The sequence below is a fragment of the Haemorhous mexicanus genome, chromosome 5 (genome assembly GCF_027477595.1).
Source record: "Haemorhous mexicanus isolate bHaeMex1 chromosome 5, bHaeMex1.pri, whole genome shotgun sequence".
Lineage (NCBI taxonomy): Eukaryota > Metazoa > Chordata > Aves > Passeriformes > Fringillidae > Haemorhous > Haemorhous mexicanus.
In genome coordinates, this window is record NC_082345.1 from 49512222 (window position 1) to 49534259 (window position 22038).

The window sequence follows — 22038 nt, forward strand, 5'->3', positions numbered from 1 at the left end:
TTAAGCCAATCAAATCAACTCCAAATTGTCCTCATTAAAAATACTTCTCAGCAATGAGAGCTGTAAACTCCATATTTCATCCACAAGCCTGTTCTTTGTTTCCCTAGAACTCAAACAAGAGCCTTCTGAGTTTGTAATGATGTAGACAAAATGCATTATTCTTTAGTTTTGCACCAGAAAACAGTTGAACAGATTCTGCTCAAATTTAAAAATTAAAAGTGAGCATCAAAAGTGTCAGTATACAGAAGAAATTGTATAAAAAAATTGATTAAAAGGTAATAACTAGAGATTAAAGAAGAATTTCAAAGGAAGCTTCTCAGCAGTGCTGATTGAGGGCAACATCCACCTCCTCTGCATTCTTCTGTGGTGCAGGCCCTCAGATCACTGCAGAGGTGATTTCCTTGGCCATAGAAAATTGAATAAGCAGGAAGTAATTTATGGGAATCAAGGTCCCTGATCTTCCTGATTCTCTTTGTGTCTTGAGGTTAATTTTACTTGACTCTACCTGGTGCAGTAATAGTTCTGTCTCTCAGCAGCATTAGGATTTAAATGGATGTTTTGGTAAAGTATTCTCTGTGTACTTGTCTAAATGTAGCATAAGTGAGTAATTAATATTTCATAAGTAAATAACACTTAGAGTTAGCTCTGCCTCATGATTATGACTTTGGCTGGTGTATTGAAAGATTAGAAAGGTATACAAGAATTTTAAAAGACCTTACACAAATAAATACTGAAAGCAATATTTATTGACTTGCCAAACTGGATAGAAATTGAAGTTAGGATTCTGTTTATTAGAGCAGACAGTTTCAAATAGGATTAAATGGCTCTCTGCATAGAAATTACCCAATATTAACTGCTCATTCTTTCTCAAATTTCTAATTTTTTTAGACTCTACACCAGATTGTAATCATGTATCCAGCTATAAATCCACACTGTCTTTTCCACCCTCTAAAATACTCAGTTTCTCTGGATTTATTTCTAGTGTTGTGAAAGCAGAATCTGAATTGCCCTCTTCTCAAAAGAAGAGTCTCTTCTCTTTCCTAAGACTAAATGAATCTTTTTGACTTTTATTTGTAAGAGATTGGTCTGACTGGGAAGAGCATCCTGTATGTGCAGTTTGCCTGTTCTGTGAACAACAAGCTGACACCACAGAAAAACTGTATCTTCACATGCAGGTAAGACTTTTTTAAAATAACAGTTTTTTCATCGCTGTGGAATTAAAAATTGTGTTTGTAATGCCTTTATTAAGGTCAAATCAGCTGCTGCATTAAAGTGCCCTCTTCAGCACAGATCTAAAATATTGCTTGCACCTCCAGCATCTGTTCTTTAAAACATGCAGAGAAGTCAAGCTTTACATGGAGAGTATGACTAGCTATTACTTGTGAGTGTACAGACTGCTACAGGCAGCAAAGAAATAGCATCTTTGATACCATAGTGGTTTCGTGATTTAATATATTTTATTGTTAGCATCTGTGTTTCAGTTTTAATAAACTATTTAACAGTATTAAATATGAATGCAAAAGTTTCTGATGAACCAAAACTTCTGGGGTTTGTTTCATGCATTCATGTTTGTGTGTATGTGTATTCATGTGTATGTCTGTGTCAGCCCATGAAAAGCTGAGCTGTTTTTAACTTGGAATAGTAGAAGTAGTGGAAATAAGTGGATTTTTTTTCCTTCCCTTTTTTTTTTTTTTCTCTCTCCAGAAATCACATGGATTTCACTTTCCTAAAATAAAGTCAGAGAATGGTGAGTAAGAGGGGCTGTAATTGTCAGCATTTGCCACTAGTGTGGAGAAAACCACATCATAAGAATAGTGGAAAACAAGTTTATCAGTTTTATTTTTGTAGAGACATTTAACTTTTCCATAATGGAAACTGTTTCTGCCAGCTTACAAAAGCAAGCCAAGAACACTTTATTTTTATGGAACTGTTGCTACTGCCAAGGATGTGTGCTATTTTCTTTAGACCCATTGGATTCTTTTGCAGAGTAGCTTCTACAAATACCTGCTCTCTGAGTTCCAGGTCTGGCTGCTGGAGACTTGGAAGTATTATTATTTTTATTATTGTTGTTGTTGTTATTATTATGCCTGTTTATGCTTGCAGTCTAGGAGATTTGTTTGGCCAGTGTTTGCTTTCTGCTATAGAATAGAATCATTTAGGTTGTGGAAGACCTTTAAGATCCTTGAGGCCAACTGTTAACCCAAGTCCACCACTAAACCATGTCCCTGAGTGCCACATCAACACGTATTTTAAATTCCTCTAGGCGTGGTGACTCAACTCCTTCTCTGAGCCGCCTGTACCAAGGCTCAACAAGCCTTTTGGTGTAGAAATTTTTCTTAATATCCAACTTAAATCTCCCCCTATCACTTGTTACCTGGAAGAAGAGACTGACCCCTACCTGGCCTCCTTTCAGGTAGCTGTAGAGAGTGATTTAGTCAGTCTGGAGCCTCCTTTTCTCCAGGCTGAACAGGGGGGAATCCTGCTGGCCACACTATTGCTGATACAGGCCGGGTGCCATTGGCCTTGCTGCCCCCCTGGGCACTCATGTTCAGCTGCTGTCACCAGCACCCCAGGTCCTTTTCTGCTGTGCAGCTTCCCCCAGCCTGTAACGCTGCCTGGGTTGTGTGACCAGCTGCAGGAGCCAGCACTTCACTTTGTCAAACACAGTACACTGTCATCCTGACCCAGGCTCATCTCTGACAGGCCTTTAGTGAGGTTTTATCCCTTACCCCCTTCAAATCTAGTTTGAAACTGTCTCAATGAGCCCTGCTAACTCCTGTGCAAGGATCCCTTTCCCCCTCTGGGACAGGTGTACCTCATCTGTCACCAGCAGGCCTGGGCTCGTGACACACCCATGATCCAAATACTCCAAATTCTTCCAGTGACACCAGGCTTGGAACCAGGTGTTGATCTGCTGGCTCTTCCTGTTTCTTCCCTCATTACTCCTTGCAACTGGAACACTGCTTGTGCTCCTGACCCCTTAAGCAGTCTTCCCAAGGCCCTGCAGTCTCTCTTGATTGTCTTGGGACTTCTTGTTGCGACTTCATCGCTGCCCACCTGAGAAATCACTAACAGATAATTACCCATGAGGGCAGGAAGGTTTCTCATCACACATTTAACCTGAGCCCCAAGGAGGCTGCAGACTTCCCCTAAAGGTGAGTCTGGTTGGCATTTTGGCCTTCATTCCCTCCAGCAGGGAACCTTCTGTGACAATGACCTGTATTTCTTTCTTTATGGGAGCAGCTTTTTTGCAGGGCATGGGCTGACTTAACCCTGGTGGCACCTCTGTGCTGGATGAACCATTGTCCTTATCACTGTTGGGTTCCTCTGCAGGGGCTCACCCCTCTTACACCTGGGGAGGTGGGGCAGTCACAGAGGGGACAGGTCTGCTGTCAGGGACTGCCCCTGTCCCTGAAGTCACTGTGCTCAGGCAGGCAGAGGGAGGGCAGGGAATCCTCCAAGCCATGCATCCCGTCTGCCTGCTGGGCCTGCCCCAGGGAAGCCAGGGTACAATGCCAATAGTCAGTCTCTCTCCCATTTCCCAATATTCTTCAACCTACTTGCCTCTTCCTGAAGCTCTCTCACTAAGCCTAAAGACAGACTGAGAGGAAGCAAAAGGTTTGCAGCTTTTGCACTAAAAGAAGGGTTGGTTTCCCAGCAGCTAGGAACAAACACTTATTAATTTGCTAAGATACAGCATGCAGGCAGTGCTGTCTTCAGTAAACTCTTATCAATTCTTATGCTTAATCCAAGAAATCATTTTTAAATTAAGACACCATCTCTCCCAGGTCTGAACTTCTATCAGCAAGTAAAGCTAGTGAATTTCATCAGAAGAGAAATCCATCATTGTCGTTGTTACAACTGCCAGGAGAAATTTGAATCCAAAGGAGGATTGATAAGTCATATGGAAGAGACCAAACACATTGCATTCCTGCCAGCCAGGTCTACATGGGATCAACCACAGTAAGGGCAAATACATTTCTTCCAGCATTTATACTTTTACTTAATAATTTCTGTGAAACGATAAGTTGAAAGTTCTGGGATTTGCAAATGCAACAGTGCCCTGAGCCCCCTAACTCTAGTGGCCCAAATAAAATAATAGTCTCAGATCTACTCAGAATTAGAAATCTCTGTACAGTCTGAAGATAAAATGAACATAGGGTACTTCTCTTCTAGTTGCATCCAGGGTGCAGTGTTCCTATACATGAAATCTGCACTTTCAAGTCACTGTCCTAGAGAAGTTTGTTGTTACAAAATTGTTCTAGAACAAACCCCATCTATTGCATGTCTAATGTAGATATATGCATGATGTCTACCTAACTTTAGGCATCAAAACAAGATGGTTGTTTACCCATAGTTTTTTCCATGGAAGATAGAGAGACAGTGTAACAAAGCACTGGTTCAGAGTCTAAGTAAGCTGTATGGGTCCAGGGGATGATGCTCTCTACCACGTGGGAGAGCACAGGGATGTTCTAACTCAAACACCTCAGTTCAGCCTTTGTTGAGGGACAAATCTGGATCTGTAGTCTCTTTTGTAATATATGTTTGAAGAAATAGGAGGAAGGGCTCTTCTGTTGTCAGCTCTTCTCTATGACTGTTCAGTTCTTCTCTATCAACTGCACTGTGCAGTTGATTTTTTGAGTGTGCTGTTTACTGTCATTCCAAACAACCTGACTTGCTCATGTTTCCTTTTTAAAATTCTTGTCTCAGCCTCTCAAACAAAATGGGTGACTGTCTAGTAATCGTGTTTTGTTGCTTTCAGGTATTATTTTCCTACCTATGAAAATGATACACTCCTGTGTACACTGTCAGACAGTGAAGATGCAAAAGCTGAGGATCCAAGTGAAGAAGTGCCTGTTGTAGGTGAAGATATATCCAGTCTAAAAGCTCTCAAACAGAGCAGTGTTTTAAACCAGCTTCTGTGGAAAGAGAGCAAGAGTCAGGAGAAATTTTGACCTGGAAGTACAGTGGCTGTCCTTTAGTGCTTTTTTTGCAAGACCAAAAAAAAAAAAAAAAAGTTATTTCAATACTATTGGAATACAGTTAAACCCACAAATGATATCATCATGGGACAAATACTAAAAAATGAATGCTAAATAAAAATATAAGTGTTAACTTTGTTGGTGTGTCCTTTAAATTTTAGCTTCATTTTAAAATTGAATGCTTGATTTTCTGCTAGGATCTTCAAATACCTTTAGTGCATTAGAGTTATTTACAATTTTTTCATTCTTTTTCAATTTTTCCTAAATGAATCAGAATATGAGTTCTATTTTAAGGCCACCTTGTGAAAGGTGAGAACAACTGAGACAATGTGTAAAGCCAGTGAGTAAATCTTCTGTGTGCTATTGCTGTTAGAGAGCAGACAGAAAATGTAATTCTTGGTCAGGTGTGTGAAGGAAATCCTGCTCATTTTTACTTTTGGAAAATAAAAATAAACCTGTATATCTCTATTATTAATCATCAGTATTTAAGACATGTGGTGCCTATTCTCAAAATTAGCTCAGAAACATCAGTAAAGCTCTGCCTGCCCCATGAATATCTGACTGCATGAAAAATTGCCTACCTAAAGTCTAATTATTATAGGAATAATTGCAATATTGGTTGCATCAAAAATCCAAATAATTTAAAGTATATTTCTTGTATGGTTATGAACTGAGATTTTAAAGAATGACTTAGGGAATGGCAAACACATAATCCAAATAAAATCCTAAAAATCTCAAGTCCAGAAAAGATGTCATATTTCCTTTTCAAGTTCTCAAAGTGGCAGAAGGTCTTCAGCATGTCCAGAAAGAATCTCAATCTTGGTAGGCTAAAGCTGCTCAGAGCATAGGTCCTGCTAGGATGTTCCAAACTAAGTATTCCTGAAATGTTAAGTAGTTCCAGAATTCAGGTTTAGCTTTCCATAATATGTATAACCTCTTTCAAAAATGTTAGTACATTCTTTTTTCTTCTTCAGGTCAGTGTTAGAGCACTGGCTGAAAGAATTGAAGTCTTGGCTCAGTGCCCTTCCCTGCCTGAGAAGATTCAAAGCTCTGCAGCTTTGCCTTTGCACAGCCCTCATTACCTGAAATTCCTTGCTATCAATACGAGTTGCTGTTGTTTGTCTTTATACAGTGATTGTGAATTATAAAGCAGTCCCTGGGAGCAGGGCTAAAGTGCAAATCTTTAGCCATGTTCTGCTAAGCTTCTGTGTCCCCCCTAATTCACCCTGCAATCTTATTTGCATCAGTTTCTTTTCATTTGCATTGGACTGGTTTTCTCCTGCCATTACACATCACCCTCTAGCACCTCTCTTTGCTTTCTCTTTCATATTTTTTCTTAGGCCTGGGTGCTCTGGAAATAAATTAGACCAATAGGATACTGAAAGTGCACTGAGTAAGACAGATCAGCCACATAACTGCAGAGTGAAACGGAGACAGAAGCAGTGTCTGACTCTGTCAAGAGGAAATGGGATAGAAGAAGTGCAGCAGGTGCTGAGAATACAGACAGAAAAAGGGGACAGTTGTTGTCATAGGTTTGCATTGGTACAAAAATCTAGGAGGAGTAAGCACAAGCCCAATATTTTTTAACTAAAATGTCCTGACCATCTTAAATGAGCTATAATCTGTACTTCTTGCATTCATAAAATTCTTAATTTCATACAGCAATTGCTGCTGTATGGCTGTTGCTGCTTTTTTTTTTTGCCCCCTAATTTTCTCCAAGCAGTTATTTTCTTCCTAACTTAGAAATTGATTTCAGTCTTTGCTTTTTAGTCAGATTCTTAGCAGAGGGAATAAGAGTTAATGGGGCTTACATTAGTGATGTGTGTTGAGCAATGGAAAAAATCAGCAAAAAAACTATGGCAACAGCAGACAAATTAGTTTTATGGCAAGCCCATTCAGGAGGGCACATTAAGGGAAACATAAAATTTTACTGATATATAATAAAATTAAATTGCAAAATGTTTCTTAATCATAAGGAATGTGGTGCTGAGTCATTCAAATCCCTACAAAATGAAAACAATGTCAGCAGTATGAAATGACTGCTGTTCTGGTTCTAGGAGAAATTTGAAAAAGCAATGTTTCAGCGTAGAATTAAGGGACTATCTAAAGAGAAATTGTATAAATAACACAGACTGGTTGTCTGTTTTGAGTAAAGAGAAAAAGGGACTTAGAATTCATAAGCAGTATATAACTGTTCACTTGAAATATCAGGAACATGAGGAATCAGATTAGGGTTGAGCTTGTTACTTCAGTTATGAAATGGCAACAAAGTAGGTTTAAGTCTTTTGTAGGTTCACAGAGAGGGTTGGTTATGGATTCTAGAGTAAAAATCGAGCATTTTCAATTAGCACAGTGATGCTTGTTATTTTGCTGGAGCATACTTATTTGTTCATATAATGCCCACAATTTTCCGTAGGCATTCTTGTCCCCTTATCTGTTTTAAAACTGAAGCTATTTTTTGCCACAAATAGAGGACACAGTAATGACTGCATACAGTTATTAGGGGCAAATATGGTCTTCTAAAAAAAGTATTTTTGGAAGCAGTGCAACAAAACTAATAATGTCTTAATTCTTAGAGTGGACAGAGTTCGGGTTGGCAAATGCTTTTGAGAGAGTCAGATCACGAGAATGAGTACTTCTAATTGGTATGAAAAAATCTATTCTGGTTTAACTCCAATGAATATTTCTTACAATAATTCTTCCTAGCCTAGACCTGGACTCCTAATACACACTCACTTTTCTGTGTATAAAGCCATGTTTAGAAGGACCTGGGTTAAAGGAAGAAAAATGCTTGTGTCCAGGTGGCTGGCAATCCTTCCTGCCCTTTTTACAAATATCTTAATTATGTCTTTGATGCTTCTCCACACTCAGTTTAGTCTGACAAGTCTGTGCAGACTTAATCTGACTTAAGGAGTTAATGGTTGTTGGCTTCCATTTAAGACAGTTTTCTGTTTCTGTCTACATTTGCCTGGCATGCTGTGAGAGCTGTCAGCGTCTTCTCTTAGCTGGCTAAATGGTACCTGATGTGAGAAACACCAGACTAAGTCTCTGAAAAGTCTCTCTGCTGTTGTCTTTTCTCAGTGTCATCACTGCCTCTGAATTCCAGTCAGATCTCTACTAGTGAGTGAGGTGTTTGTTACAGTCTCCCTCTCTCTCCCCGTTCCCCTAACAGAATGTTTGACCTAAATCTGAGGTGGGACACTGAACTTTGAGTGGAAATAAACAAGGTTACCAGTGTCCATTCTCAAATTCAAGTCCAGACCAGACAGTGGACATAGGGCTTGGCATCATCTACTGTCTACTGGCAATGAACAGCAGCAAATTTCCTGACTTTGCTCATGACTTGATGCTGTATTAAATGGTCTTGCATTATTTTCATTTTACTTAGACATATACAGAGAACAAAGAGAATCAAAGATCCCTGGAGAACACTGTATTTCACATTGGCAACATGAGAAATACTTTGTTTCCCCAGGAGGTTTTAAGTCAGGATGCTTTCTGAGGCTTAGTAACAACGCAACAACTGAAGCATCTGTTGGTCAAATTATCAAATTATGCCTTCATCTACTCTGCCAGGTATGTCAAACTTGGTAGGATAACAATTGTCACATGCAAGAGGTAACTTATAGTCCTAGCAGAAATTACTGCTTCCATGCAGTGGTCATTAAAATCAGCTGCTGTAGAAATAGGTGCAGCAGTGGTTGCATGTAAAATTAATCCCTTTTTTGATGAGTATTCAATGTTCTGTTCTTCCGAGTGCAGTTTTTTTCCTTTCTCTAGGAAGTTTTCTCCTACTAAGCTGTGCTCAGTTTGACTTCTTCCACCAGGAAGAAATTTTTAGTTGCTTCTTGAATTGGATTTTACATCTTTTGCCAAACCCTTGCTCATGCAGATGCAAAGTAACTATTTTAGTGATTAACATGTAACCCTTTAGTTGAATTCACTTTTGATGTTTTAAATCCCTAATAAATTCACTCTCTCCATAAGAAGAGCAGGGGAATTAAGGATATTTACAACTAAAAATACATCAGTTTTGTTTGCATAAATTTAGATAAAAATAAAAGTACTTTTCTTCCACAAATGTACCTTTGAACACAATTCTCTCTATCTGGTTTATGATCTTGAGACTGAAAAGCTGGCTTTGTGGCTATGTGTAGGTTACAGACGAGTCAAATGTCTACTCTTGCATTTTCATCATGTATGAAATGTAGTCTGTGGATCCTAGAGTCGTTCAGCTCGCCCTAAAGTGCCAGTGACAGATTTCTAGTGCTACTGCTAGAACACTGATATGCTTCAACTCTAATTCTCAGTATAAACAAATGCTTCAAAATTCACATTTTGAGGGAGCCATACAATGCATTTGTCCGTCACATCACATCTCATGAGTGTGTAGTAAAATCCCTCAGAATAACTAGAGGCAGAATTTTGGTATCACCTCCAGCCACAGCTTCATTGAATGTCAGATTTACTTTTTATTTCTATGCTTTCTGGAAATAGCAGAACAATCTCGGAATAAATAATGCAGGAATTGCTAATTGCTCATTGGGGAGTCTGTCTTTGTAAACTGCCTTCACAGCTTTACAGAGCCAAGCACTGCTTTAACCTTTAGGTGGTTTTAAATTTAGGCTTCCAGTTGTACTGAGGTAATTTTGTTACTTTCTGATGCATATCTTTGTCTTCACACCACTTACGGAAATATTGCTATGGATCTTCACAAGTATTTGACCTGTGGCAATGAAGTGGTTTTTGTTAGCATCTAAGTGAAATGAAGAGCAGATAAGCATGGATGGAGCTTAGCATTTGTGAAGAACGACCGTGAGCATGTGACAATGCTTACCTCCTGTATTTTTACAAACAGTGATTTACCATGCATTCTTTGACAAATATTGTTACTTCCCTCTGCCTCAGTTTCCTAAACAGCAAGATTGTGATTATACAATAACAACTTTTAGGAAGAAAACTACACATAGAAGACAGGATTCCAAAGTATGCATGCAGTTTATCTGCATTAGTTGGGCTTTCAAATTTGAAATATTTAGTTCAGAAGGTGACTAGATCACAGTCAAAAGGTTTACTCATTCAAGAAGAAGAAACCTAATATTGGGATTACATTCCCATAAGGAAACAAATGTTGAACATTTTGAAAATGACATTTTTTTTAAAGAAGGGTTAACTTCCAAATCAGATCTTCAGAATATTTCCGATTTGCCTTCAATTGAGGTTTTCAAGTAGAGAATGTATATTTTGTAGAAGGTCCTCTGCTTTTAGTCATGTTACAGATCTTCCAAGTGTTCAGTTGCACCCTAAGGAAAATTGTTGTCCTGTAAGAAAAACATGACTGCATAACGTAGAGTACTCATGGTTGGCACAGATGAGAGAAGATGTCCATGCTAGTCTGCTCTAGCCTTAAAAGGTATAAACCCATGAGTTTGCTGAGATTAAAGGAAAAAAAATATATTGCTGTAAAAAATATATCAAATGCTGTGCATCCCTAATTCATTTAATTGATCCATTGCTTTATAAGCAGTCTCTATTTTAAATCCTAGCTCTTTAAAAAGGTTTCAGGTGAAGGTTTAGTATTTTTCTCAAAAAAGTATACGTGTGAGGTTGGGAAGACTCCTCAGATTCGCTTAAGCTTGTTATTGCATTTACCTTGCCTTTCCTTCAGTGTAGGAAAGTCTCTGATTAAGACAGGACTTCTTTTTGCTATTAGAGCTGATACTTGGATATTTTCTTCTCAAAAGTTGTTGCAATGGTACTTTTGTTCCTATTGTCATCTTTACCAGAGGCTTGAGTTTTTTAATTTGCCTTGAGCCACTCAGACAAACAGTTACATTTCAAGCTAGCAATCTGTGAAAGAACTCATGCTGGGACCCATGTTTCAATGCAACAGCATGGATCATTTATCCATTGATGCTGGATTGTCCCTAGGGATCTTTAAAGATGAAGGGGATGTTGTTCCTTCTGCCTCCTAGACTTTGGTGACACTGGGATAGTTGTTTAAATGTCCCTAATGACTGATTTGAAACCAGTTAGATAGGATTCCAATCAATACCTAAAATGAATGTTAGCATCCTGTTGAGCAAAGATTTCCTGCTTTTTAGTTTTGTTTCCAGTTGGGAAAAAAAAACCAAAAAACAACATTCTTAAATATATGTGACAGTGTTTATGTACTAAATTTTTGGGGCTTTGTGCTGATTAAAAATAGTACAGTTCTGGAGTCTGCCCTCTCTTGTTTCTACTGTTTTATTCCTCATCTCCTCCTCTGCCACCATCCCTCCCATTACCACTGGCCAACTCCACTCCTCGGTAAGGTTTACCTTGCAGTCTTTCATCTGAAAGCTAGACTAAATCTTATTCCAATATTATTCCAAGCTAAGGATAGATCTTCATACATGTGCAGAATTCCTCCTATGCAAACTAAGGGCTTTCTTTGCAGAGGCAGGAGAAGGCAGATGGGTTAAATGTTTTAGCGTTCTCTAGTCATGAAGTAAAAGGCAAGAACGTGTTTTCTGCATGTTCATGGGATAATCTGTAAAAAGCAGTAGTTAACACTACTTGTCTTGCAAAAGAGCTTTTATTAAATCAATAATGATAAAATATGTACTAATCTATTGGACATAATATTTGAGCATAATATAAACAGATGACTGGTGTCATCTGTTGTGCAGGCTGTAAAATGATGCTCTGGGAAGAGTATATACTACAAGTAGTAAAAGAAATCTGGATTTTAGGGATTTTTTCTAATTTCAAAGAATCAAATAGTATTTTATGTCTTCCTTGGAGAAGGCAATATCCATCCAAGAGATTTGAACTTTTTGTCCAGGTATTTAGGGCAGACACTGCTTGGCCCTCTGAATTTAGATAGCAATTGAAGCGGTCCTTGATGAGACACATGGTGATAAGGCAGCCATCTGTTTAAAAAGGGGTCCAATAAATCTCATTTTCAGTGACTGAATTAAAATACCCTTTATCTTTAGCTCCCTTCATTTTTTTTTTAATTAATTATTTTTCATTTACTTTATTTTTGTATCACATAATGTGGAAGACAGGAGGCTTAGAACCTGGATATAAAAATTAAAGAAAAGGCAGAAGCCATGTAATAGTGGTGCAGATTGAGATGCAGGATTTCCAAAAATGTCAAAGGTGTGCCAATAAATGCAGTTTTTCCAGAATAATAAGAAATCTTGCAAAAATCTGAAATAAAGGTTTTTTTTATCTGAAATCAAACTGTAATTCTCAGGAATGGGAGACATTGAGAATACTTAGCACACAGAAATTATTAGAAGGCCTATTTAGGAAGTAGATGTAGCTTATTTACACTTGAATACCAAGGAATAGACAGACCATCGGAAGTAAAACCTCCCAGATCTCATGAATCCTTCCTAGAAATTTCCCTTCCCTTCCCACCTACCTATTAGTCCTGATGTCTCAAATCCTGGAAGATCTTGAGGGCCCTTGGTTTCCCATGGTTTCAATGGGAGGTGCCAGGAGTAGCTTTCACATTCAGTCACCCAATGTATTCACTCCCTTTGCAGAGTGCTGCAGCCAGGAACTGCAATATGTCACACTACAAGACATTTTTCTAGGGAGCAGTGCCTGTTTTTATGCCAAAGAGCCACACCAGTGCTTGCAAAGACACCAAGGAAGGGAAAAACACCAATTTTCTCCCCTCCCATCTCCAGCAGGTGAGTGACACTACTTCTGTCCTGTTCTGCAGCCAACTGGCAACATGCCTTGCTCAAAATACACCTTTTCCTGTGGTGGTGGAAGGTATTGACCTCCCCATCCTCCAAGGACAGACAGAAGAATGAGAAACCCTCCTGATTTCTTCTTCCAAGAGCACACGGTTTATATTCACCCTTCTCTGTTTTGAGGCAGAACACACATTTTTATCCCTGCCTCATCAGGTGGTGTAGGGGGTTGCAGGCAGATGGTTCGCTGTCAGGCTCCAGATTTCTTTAATCCCTCCTTTCTCTTGAGAGCAATAGCTAATATGCCTGCTAAAAACACAACTAGAGCACTACTTACTGATGGTTTTTTGCCCAATGACTGCTGATATGGAAGCTCATATATATGCACAGATTACTTTTAGTGAAATCTCTGAATTTCATGGTTATATCCAAGTAAGGTTTTGGGTGCTTTAAAACTGAGCTAAGCAAAGTTCAAATTATTGGGTTTTACTCCAGTGACTATTTGTTTGGATTTTATGCTATTCTCTGAAGCAGGAATTGTCCCTCCAGGCTGACTGCCCTCAGCATGGGGGTTTAGACCTGTGCCTGTTTTGGTGCCACTTTCTTCTTGCATCTCTTTTGCGGCAAAACATCCATGAGACTTGAAAATGTTTAAGATGAGGCTGCCCGTGCAAAAAATGCTTTAAACATTTTTAGGCAGAGGAAGGCGCCAGACCAAGTCCCCACTCCCAGTGCATCTGTACTAACTAGGTTCTTACATAGCAATTCCTCCCACAGCATGAAAGCAAGCAATGAACACATTTCAATAATTTAAAACCAGATGAAAACAACCTCCAGGGAAGCCTGTGAGCTTCATATCTCACCTAGATGGAATTTCTGCAGCCCTCATACACGTAACTATATGCTAGAGACTGTGGATGCAAACATCTTTTTGGCTGGCTCCCTTTGCTGATTGGTTTGGGCTTTGTTTTATTGTGCTTGTTGCTATGGACTGGGCATGGAATGCAGGTAGCAGCTGAAGTTCTGTATTTCATGGCAAGGCCAGGTACCTAAGAGTTGCTGCACAGCATCTGAGCTGCTCGTAAGGGCCCCACAGCCCCCTGATGTGAGCAGAGTGGAAGCAGGGTGCGCCAGCGCGGAGATGCTGTGGCACAGCGCAGTGACCAGGGCTCACCTGCTTTGGCTCTCTGGGCTGCTACACGGTGAGTTAATAAACCTCAATCTGGGGCTTAAGGCAGCTTTTTTGTTTCTGTGCTGTTTAACTTCTCCGGGTCCTGCAGGTAGCTGTTGCAAAAGTAAAAAGCACACAACTGCCACAAGTTTGCCATTACTGGATTAACAAGGTGCAGAGGTCCCTCCTGTCCTTTTCTGCATAGCATTGCTGTTCCTACTTGAAATTGGTTTTGTCACCAGTGACAGACTGCAAACTGCCTCACCTTTAAAAAGTTGACCGCTTTAGGCTCTGCATCCATTACTGTCACTTAACACATTGAGAGAAATGTAGAAACATTTGCTTCCATGCAACATGCTACAAACTTCCAATGAAAAAATCAGATGTGATGTTTTGACAGCTAATATTGCTTAGTATGCAAGGCAAGTTCTACCTGATATAGGCAAAGCCACTGTCAATGAAGTAGAAAACTTGAAATGTGCCAGCTTCCTGGGCTGACCGGAATAGTACAGAGCAGGAACAAACCCTGTTTGTTCAGGAGGCACAGACAGCTTAGAAACTTGAGGCACACACAGAGTCACACATGAAGGATACGTATTTGCTTTTCCCAGTCATTTTTGAAGCTGCCACTGGAGCACCTGGTTGGAAACCACAGACAGAACTCTCAGAATAAATGAAAGGATTAAGTGTGTCCCAATTTCTGGTTAATGAGAATTAGTGGGTTTTGTGTGAAAATATGTTCAGTCATATTAAAGTTTTGTGTAGACTACAATAGGTAAATGGCAGAGGTGAAAGGACAGGAAGAGTTGTGGGGCTGAAATGACTGTAGCCAGCTGTTTAGTGCTTCATGTCCCCATTCCTGCTGCATTGCTTGTCTTAATGAAGTAAATGTTCAGAGATACCAATCTGGGTCACTGAACTCAAATCATTCTGCAAGCACTTCAGCCCAGTAATACTAAAGAAGAGCTCAAATTATTTTGAACCACTGATACATCTGATGATCTTTTATTCATTATTTGCTGTGCATTATTGATTGTCTCTCTTGCTTGTTTGCTCAAAGGGAGTTAAATTGCATTCAGGAGCTGAAAGTTTGTAACATCTGACAGTTGGTCTGGAGGCATCTCCTGGCTTTCAGGAGATTATTTTCAGAATGTTAAACATGTGCATATTCACTGCTTTTCAGTGATCTGCTAGCATCCAGGAGGTAAGATGTGGAATCTGAACTACCTCCCAATGGTTTCTGCAGGCAGCACATGCAGAGAGAGTATGTAGGGGTTCATCACAAGTGTAGGCTTACTGGAGGAGGTACTTGGAACTTGTGCCCTCATCCCTGCTCCCCTTAGTGTCCAGCATTTTTATATTTTTAAATTAATTTCCTGGGAATAAATTCTAGTCTCTCTGACTTTCTAGAAGGTTTTCTTACAGAAAATCAGTTTGTGGGTTTGAGAATGCTTTTAGCAAGTATTTGTATTTGTACTCAGAGTAGCAAATCAAGCACATACATTATTATCTGCTGGTAGTTCTTTTTCCTTCAACAGCCTCATGGAACACTCAGCTCCAGCTCATTTTTTGTGAGGACACATGTCAGACAGTCCCTCTCCAACTTGCTTGAGTGCAATGCAATTTAACGCAGGTCAGGCAATCTAAGAAGAGCATACAAGGCCAAGCAGCTGCATTTGCTCTTCTGGGAAATTGAAGGGAATTGAAAATTTCTCATTATATTCGTGCCTTTGTATTAGAAAGGCAGTTTATTCCAGCCTCAGAAGTTTGCTACCCAAAACTTCTGTGTTAGCACTTGGCTTTTCTCAGTGAAAAACTGGGGAGGGGGGGAGAAGGAAGACAGAAATGCAGTTGTATTAGATAAAACTGCAAACAGAAGGGCAAAAGCAGCCTAAGTGACGTTGTGGTATTTTCTGAACTGTTTACAGAAAGATGCTGGACTTCAGTTCCCCGTCCACTGTAGTGGACAGTCATTTATCAGTATGACTGTACTTCCTGCATTGGAACAATTTGCCAAGAATGTTTTCTTGCAGAGCAAATTTTGTAAATGTACCATGATGGTGTAACCCTTAAATGTGGGAGTCAAGTGCAAACCTATGCCCTTGTAGGAAAAGTTGTTCTCCAGAATTACTTGGAAGTCAATAAGGCACTTGTCATTAAGGCTGTTAATTGGAGAGGGAGGCAAGCTCTGTTCCCACAGTTTCCAGCACTGGTCCTTGGGTCCACCTAAGAGCTGAGGCAGCAGTGCTGGTTGTGAGGATGAAAAGCATTTCTAAGCATTACACTGCATTTCTTCAGCTCTTTGAATTAAATATGCTAAAATACTCAAACATAGCGAGAGTAGAGCATTGTACACCATAGGTATATGGCATTAAGCTTTGGGCAAGAGGAAAAGACACTGCACTATCATGTGAGAATCCCAGGAACACCTTCAGGATCAGGTGGAACCTGCTCTCCATCTTTGCTCACCTTGTGTCTGCTTGCAGTGATTATTTTAGGATATTATCCTGAAAACATTTTTCCATTTCCAATACACATTCATTTGCATTCACATGGGATAATACTCTGCAGTTGTTACTAACTAGATGCTGAATAGCCTCTTCCAACTAGAGGTATTGCTCAACAGGAGCAGAGGAATTTGAATGAAAACCCACAGTTACCCAGCAGGAATGAGGAATCACTTCTAATCTTCCCTCTGCAATTTCTATATGTCATTGAAACACATGGGGTCTTATATGAATCTTCCATTATCTGTGGAGGAAAAATCCTTGCTACTTTACAATAATTGTGCTATCCTGCAAGGAGAGCTGTAAAAACATGGCTATATTTTAAGGCTCTTTAGCCAAACATTTCTTTTTTACTTGACCTGGGTCTGCTTTGAGTTTAATTTAGAAACCTTTCCAACTCAAAACACATGGGAGTACATCTCCAGCATGAGGCAATTCAGTAGAGAAACACCACGTCACCTCCACATAAGAGCTTTTGGGTATGCTATTATGCCTTGCAGACAATAGTCAAGCTGTGCCAATTGTTTCACAGTGCCTGCATGTTACAAAAATTGTGCATATTAAAACTGAGACCACCATTAAAAGATGTCTGTGTTAGGGAAAGGCCAAGGTAAGGTCTGCTAGAAGTTTTGCTGACTAAATATCCTTGCTTTAAATCTTCACTCACAGTAAAAGGGTGTGAAAGGGCCATTCCAGAAATACCACCTCTGATCTCTGCCTACAGACAGGGAGGTAGAGGTTAAACCCTAACTTGTCAAGTCCTTTTTAAGAATCATTCATATACTAATCCCATGAGCAGTCTGCTATGGTTGGAGACACAAAATGATCCCCAGACATGAGAAAAAGCCCTGATAACTGCCCAGGGCTGCAATCAAAAGTTCATGTACAACAGCAGGGTTCAGTTAAATCCTCAATTACTGTGAATGCCCTGAAAATCTGGCATTTCCAGCTATCAGACATGCAAGTTAGGGGCTCTGCACAGCCTTTTGCAGACTGCTGTTTTGCAAATCTGGCTAGAAGTAAGTCAGGAAAGCAAGTGAGGCAAGGGGCAGCCTGGCTGACTGCTTGTGAAACCCTTCTGTTGGAAACAGGCTCCATGCCAGCTTCTTCCTTTCTATGATGTTTCCCTTTCAGGTTTGAGTCCACTGTCTACCTCTGCCTCTTTTCAAGATTTTTTTTTCCTTTGAACGTTGCGTTCTTGCTTCATGGGGAAGCAGAGCCATGGGAGCATCAGCCAAAAAAAACCAACCAAACAAACCTCATTTGTATCTCAAGAATCTAGAGCTGAGGCCTCTTACTTCATTTGCTTTTGGATCTTCACACATATTCAAACCCCTTACAACCTCAGTCCCTGCTGGCAGCAGTGGGTTTGCCAGTTCCCAGTTTCTTTGAGTGTTAGAGGTATTTTTAGGGCATCATCTACATCTGGAAGAGAAGGCAATTACTTTGAAACCTGTGTAGCAATTGGGACCTAATTTCATTAAAAAGATGGAAAGACATTTTTCCTTTTTTCCTTAAAAAATAGGATCCCAGCTTGATAATGCCTAAGAAAGCTCTGAAACACTTGCTGAGCTAGTTGAAATAGATAAGCCTAAAATAGATTCTCCACAGGCAGTTACAGAAGCTTGAATCTGAAATATTGATCAGGTAAACTGTTGGAAAAACACAGTGATGTACAGCTGTGTTACACAGCCTAACCTTGCCCATTCATGCTTCAAGTAACAACCCAAAACAGCCAAGTGCCAACATTAGTGTTGGAAGGAGGCACTTTTTTGTTGTTTTTTGTTTAAAGTAACTTTGTCATGTCTCAGGCTGTACATCCACACCAGGAAAAGAAAAGGAAATCAAAATCTTTCTTAAGCTAATTCCCCCTCTGGAGAGCATCACACTGTGCCACTGGCCAGCCCAGACAGACCCACCCGCCACTGCCACCTGTCCCCAGCAGCTCCCTGCATCAGGTCATCCTCCTTGTACCTCCAAAGGTTGGGAACCTTTCCAATCCCAGTCAGGGGCTTTTCCACACAGAGTACAAAAGGCCTTGATCAGGGCTGTACCAAAGCCAAGCCTAGCTTTGAGCTTTCCTTTGTTTTCTCCAGAAGAAGAGTCTGACACTTCCCAGCTAGTGGAAGTGGAAGATGCACTATCTGAATCCGGTTGTCTGCAGCCACGGCTGGGTGCTAAGATGCTTGTGTTTTCAGATATCTAATGTTAAAAAAAGACTATACATCTTTAGTAAACTATACATCAAAAGAAGTGTCTTTCTTTGGAATTAGTATGTATTTTGTAGCACATTTTCAGGAGTTGAAAACTGCATGGAAAGTGGAAGGTACTGCAACTGCCATGAGTGGTAGGTGAAAAACCAAGATTTCCCAACAGAGCAATCACAGGAAGTCATGTCTGGGGACAAGCTTTATGAGGATGAGGAGGAGAACATGGTCCTTCATGGCCAAGCAGAGACCACTGCCCCAGCTGCTTCCTCAGTTCAAAGCTGAATCTCAGGACAAAGGCTGGGCACACAAGACAGTGCATGAGGTAACCTGACCAAAGCACTAGGATTGAGGCTGCTGCAAACTTCTCTGTATCATGGAGATCTCTGGGAATTTGGCAGCAAAAACACATTGACAATCAAATAAAATAAACACATCAGAACTACAGAGACTCAGAGACAGCTCAGATGTAGGCATGTTAAACCAAGTCTTCTCAGGCTGCAACAAGGGAGAAGCTGGTCTCATCTCTGTTCCTTGGTACACGCTTCAGAAGACAGGACAGTGCCATTTCAGGTGGTCCAGTTTTTTTGTAAAATTAGATATTTTAACCCTGATCATGGACAGGGTCATGCAAACAACAGATCATGATTTTCATGTCTGCAGCATTATTTCATTACCACTAAAATTACCATCAGAATAAATCAAAAGACCATAATCTGTCTATTTTTCTGCTGATACAAATACTACCTTAGGCTGGACAGGGCCATTTGAGAAAGCTTAAAATCAAAGAAAAAAGTCTAATCCTCCATGTAAAACACTGCCACTTGAATAACTAAACTGCACAAACGTAATTTTGATGGAAACCCAGAGCAGAATTCAGACCAGCTTTAAATATGTGCAACTCACTCCTTCTGTTCTGCTGCATCATCATCCAAAGAGGAACACACAGACACAAAATGATTCATGCAGGAAATCCAGAATACTGCAAAATTCATTTCTCTGTTGTGACAAGCTCATCCTAGTTTCATGTATTTTATTTCCAATGGAAATATCTTTCAAGACGCTGCTTCCATGTTTTATCCTGGTTACTTGGTATGTAGCATGAGTGACATACCTTGACACAGGCAAGATTTACCATATAGAGCACACTGTTTCATGAATTACGTGTTTCTCCTTGCACAGGAGATGTCAGTGCTGCAGTCCTTCAGGCTGGAGATGGCAGTGTTTCAGACACTGTTTAGACAGGAGCCAAGTTTACATCAAAGAGAAGAGGAAGGAGGAGAAGGAGAAGGAGAAGGAGAAGGAGAAGGAGAAGGAGAAGGAGAAGGAGAAGGAGAAGGAGAAGGAGAAGGAGAAGGAGAAGGAGAAGGAGAAGAAAAGATATAATATTTGAGCTTGGTACTTTTTGGTATTGGCTTTTTGCCACGTTTTTTGCCTACGTTCCCTAATCATTTGTATTGCTACTGCAGTCACTCTCTTCCATTGATGGCCTGAAAGTCCCCCTTACATTTTCACAGGGTTTGAGTAGAATCCTGCAAAAAGAGGAGAAGAGAGTGGTTTGTCATCAGCAGCTAGGATGCTGCAGGGCTTGCTGGGGGTACAGCTAGCCAGGGCTGCCCCCTATTATAAAAGCTGGTGTCTGGTTACAAGGCACAAAAAAACCACAAGTAATGAAGAAAATGTAACTGCACCTTAAAACTGATATTTGCCAGCATCTGTGTCTCATTGTGAAATTCAGTGCACTGTTATGGAGAAATGAGTAAGTTGCAAGGCAGAGTCTTTCTATGAGTACTGTTCTCTGTGCTGGGTTACAAGCCAGGGGATGGGGGAAGCACTCGCTTGCATGGGTACAGCAAAGCATGGTGTGAACTGGGCCCTGCTGCTGGCCTTCCCTCTCACCACTGGCAAAAAGGGAGCTGACACAAGGGTAGGCACAAATGTATTATAAAAGACAAAGCAACAGGAACTTCCATTCCCTTAACAAATTTTGAAAACATTCTGCTCGTGTCTCAATGTGGCATGTTTTTGCAATTAAAATCTCCTTTTTTGTGAGGGTGACTTTACACTCTGTGTTAGGGATCAAGAGCATAAAAACATAACATGGATGCACCTGAGTAAGACATAAATTAAGCAAAAGTTAACAAAAACCAGAATGGATTTTAAGCAGCAGTTTAATCCACTTCTACTCCATGACTATGACTTTTGAAGGATTGGTTTGACAGCACAGAAGGAAAAAAGGCACAATATTTTTTTAAAACAGTACAAAGGCTTTCAAAAAGTTTTCAGAGCCTTTTAATCCTACTTTGGTATTCTGACAATCTTCCTCAATTAAATACTTCCTCAGCATCAACGATGTCACTGGTGCTCTCAAGAGAGTTCTGTGGCACTTCTCTTTCCAACAACCACCATAGTGTTGCCGACATCTTTGGGCAGATTCTCTGCCACATCCTGTAGGTTTGCTCAACAGGGGAGAGAGGTATGAGCAATTGGCTTGGCATTTGTTTGTCTTAGCTTTTTAAATCATCAGAACTCCCCATGAGTAATTTTTCCAGTAGGTTTTGGTCTCCCCACTCCTTTTCCCCTTTGGTATCTGCCTGGACAATGCTCACTGCTACCTGTACCTACACTATAAAATTTTATTTTAAAACTTCCTAATACTGCCAACATGGAAGTGCCTAATAGTTTTGGGGTTTTTTTTCTAAAATTATTTTATTTCCTCTTTTGGTCCCACAGCAAGTTTTGCTGACTGCAGTCTATGTTAACAGTAGGGCAAAAAATGGTGGGAAAGGTCAGGAACTCCAAGAGATGGAAGGACACAGTGACTCTACTAAAAGGCTTCTTTCTGCTTCAGGCAGTGCACTGTGACTAAACAAATGGGAAGCTGAAGATAAGTTGGAGGAGAAAAGGAAGGAGATTACAAAAATAAAGGCTGTTTCTCCTTGGGGATGATCTCATATCTGAACAACTGAACTCTCACTTCCTCATCCTTTGTCTTCTGCTTGTTACCAATGTTGGCACACGGAAGCCAGGAAGGAAACAGAACAAAACAATTTTAGGGTGATAATGTTATTTGCAAATATCTGAGAATGCTAGTAGAAATCACCATTTTCCTTATTCATTAAGAGGTTTTCAAAAATATCTCCTTAGCCCAACCTAAAAATGAAGGAAATATCTGAGGAAGGTTGGTTTCTTTTGGTTGTTTAAAAGTAGCAATAAGTACTCATTGCAGAGCAGTCATTTAACTAGGACTGCCTCCACACAAAGGAGATGCATTTCAGGCTCTGCCAAAAGCAGGCTGGAAGCCACTGACTTAGGACAGTTTGCTCAGGTCTCTGTTCCTGCAGCTTGCTCTGTGCTTTGGCTGTGGTGGTACCTGTGTGGCTGCACCCAAGCTGGTTACCCAAGCCTCTCCACAGGTGTGAACAGAGACAGAAGCTGGCTGTGCAAGGGGAGGGCTGAACTTCAGCAAGTGTGCAC

The 22038-nt window shown here is 40.3% G+C and overlaps 1 protein-coding gene across 1 annotated transcript in view; it reads left to right on the forward strand.

Annotated features, from left to right (window-relative positions):
- Positions 1-5115, forward strand: part of ZNF277 (zinc finger protein 277) — a 41769-nt gene extending 36654 nt beyond the window's left edge. Inside the window, exons 9-12 of the mRNA XM_059847112.1 lie at positions 1079-1175; positions 1705-1747; positions 3789-3963; positions 4763-5115. Coding sequence (XP_059703095.1) covers positions 1079-1175; positions 1705-1747; positions 3789-3963; positions 4763-4955 — 508 coding nt within the window. The 3' untranslated portion in view covers positions 4956-5115. The remainder of the gene's footprint in view (positions 1-1078; positions 1176-1704; positions 1748-3788; positions 3964-4762) is intronic.
- Positions 5116-22038: the final 16923 nt, after the last annotated feature.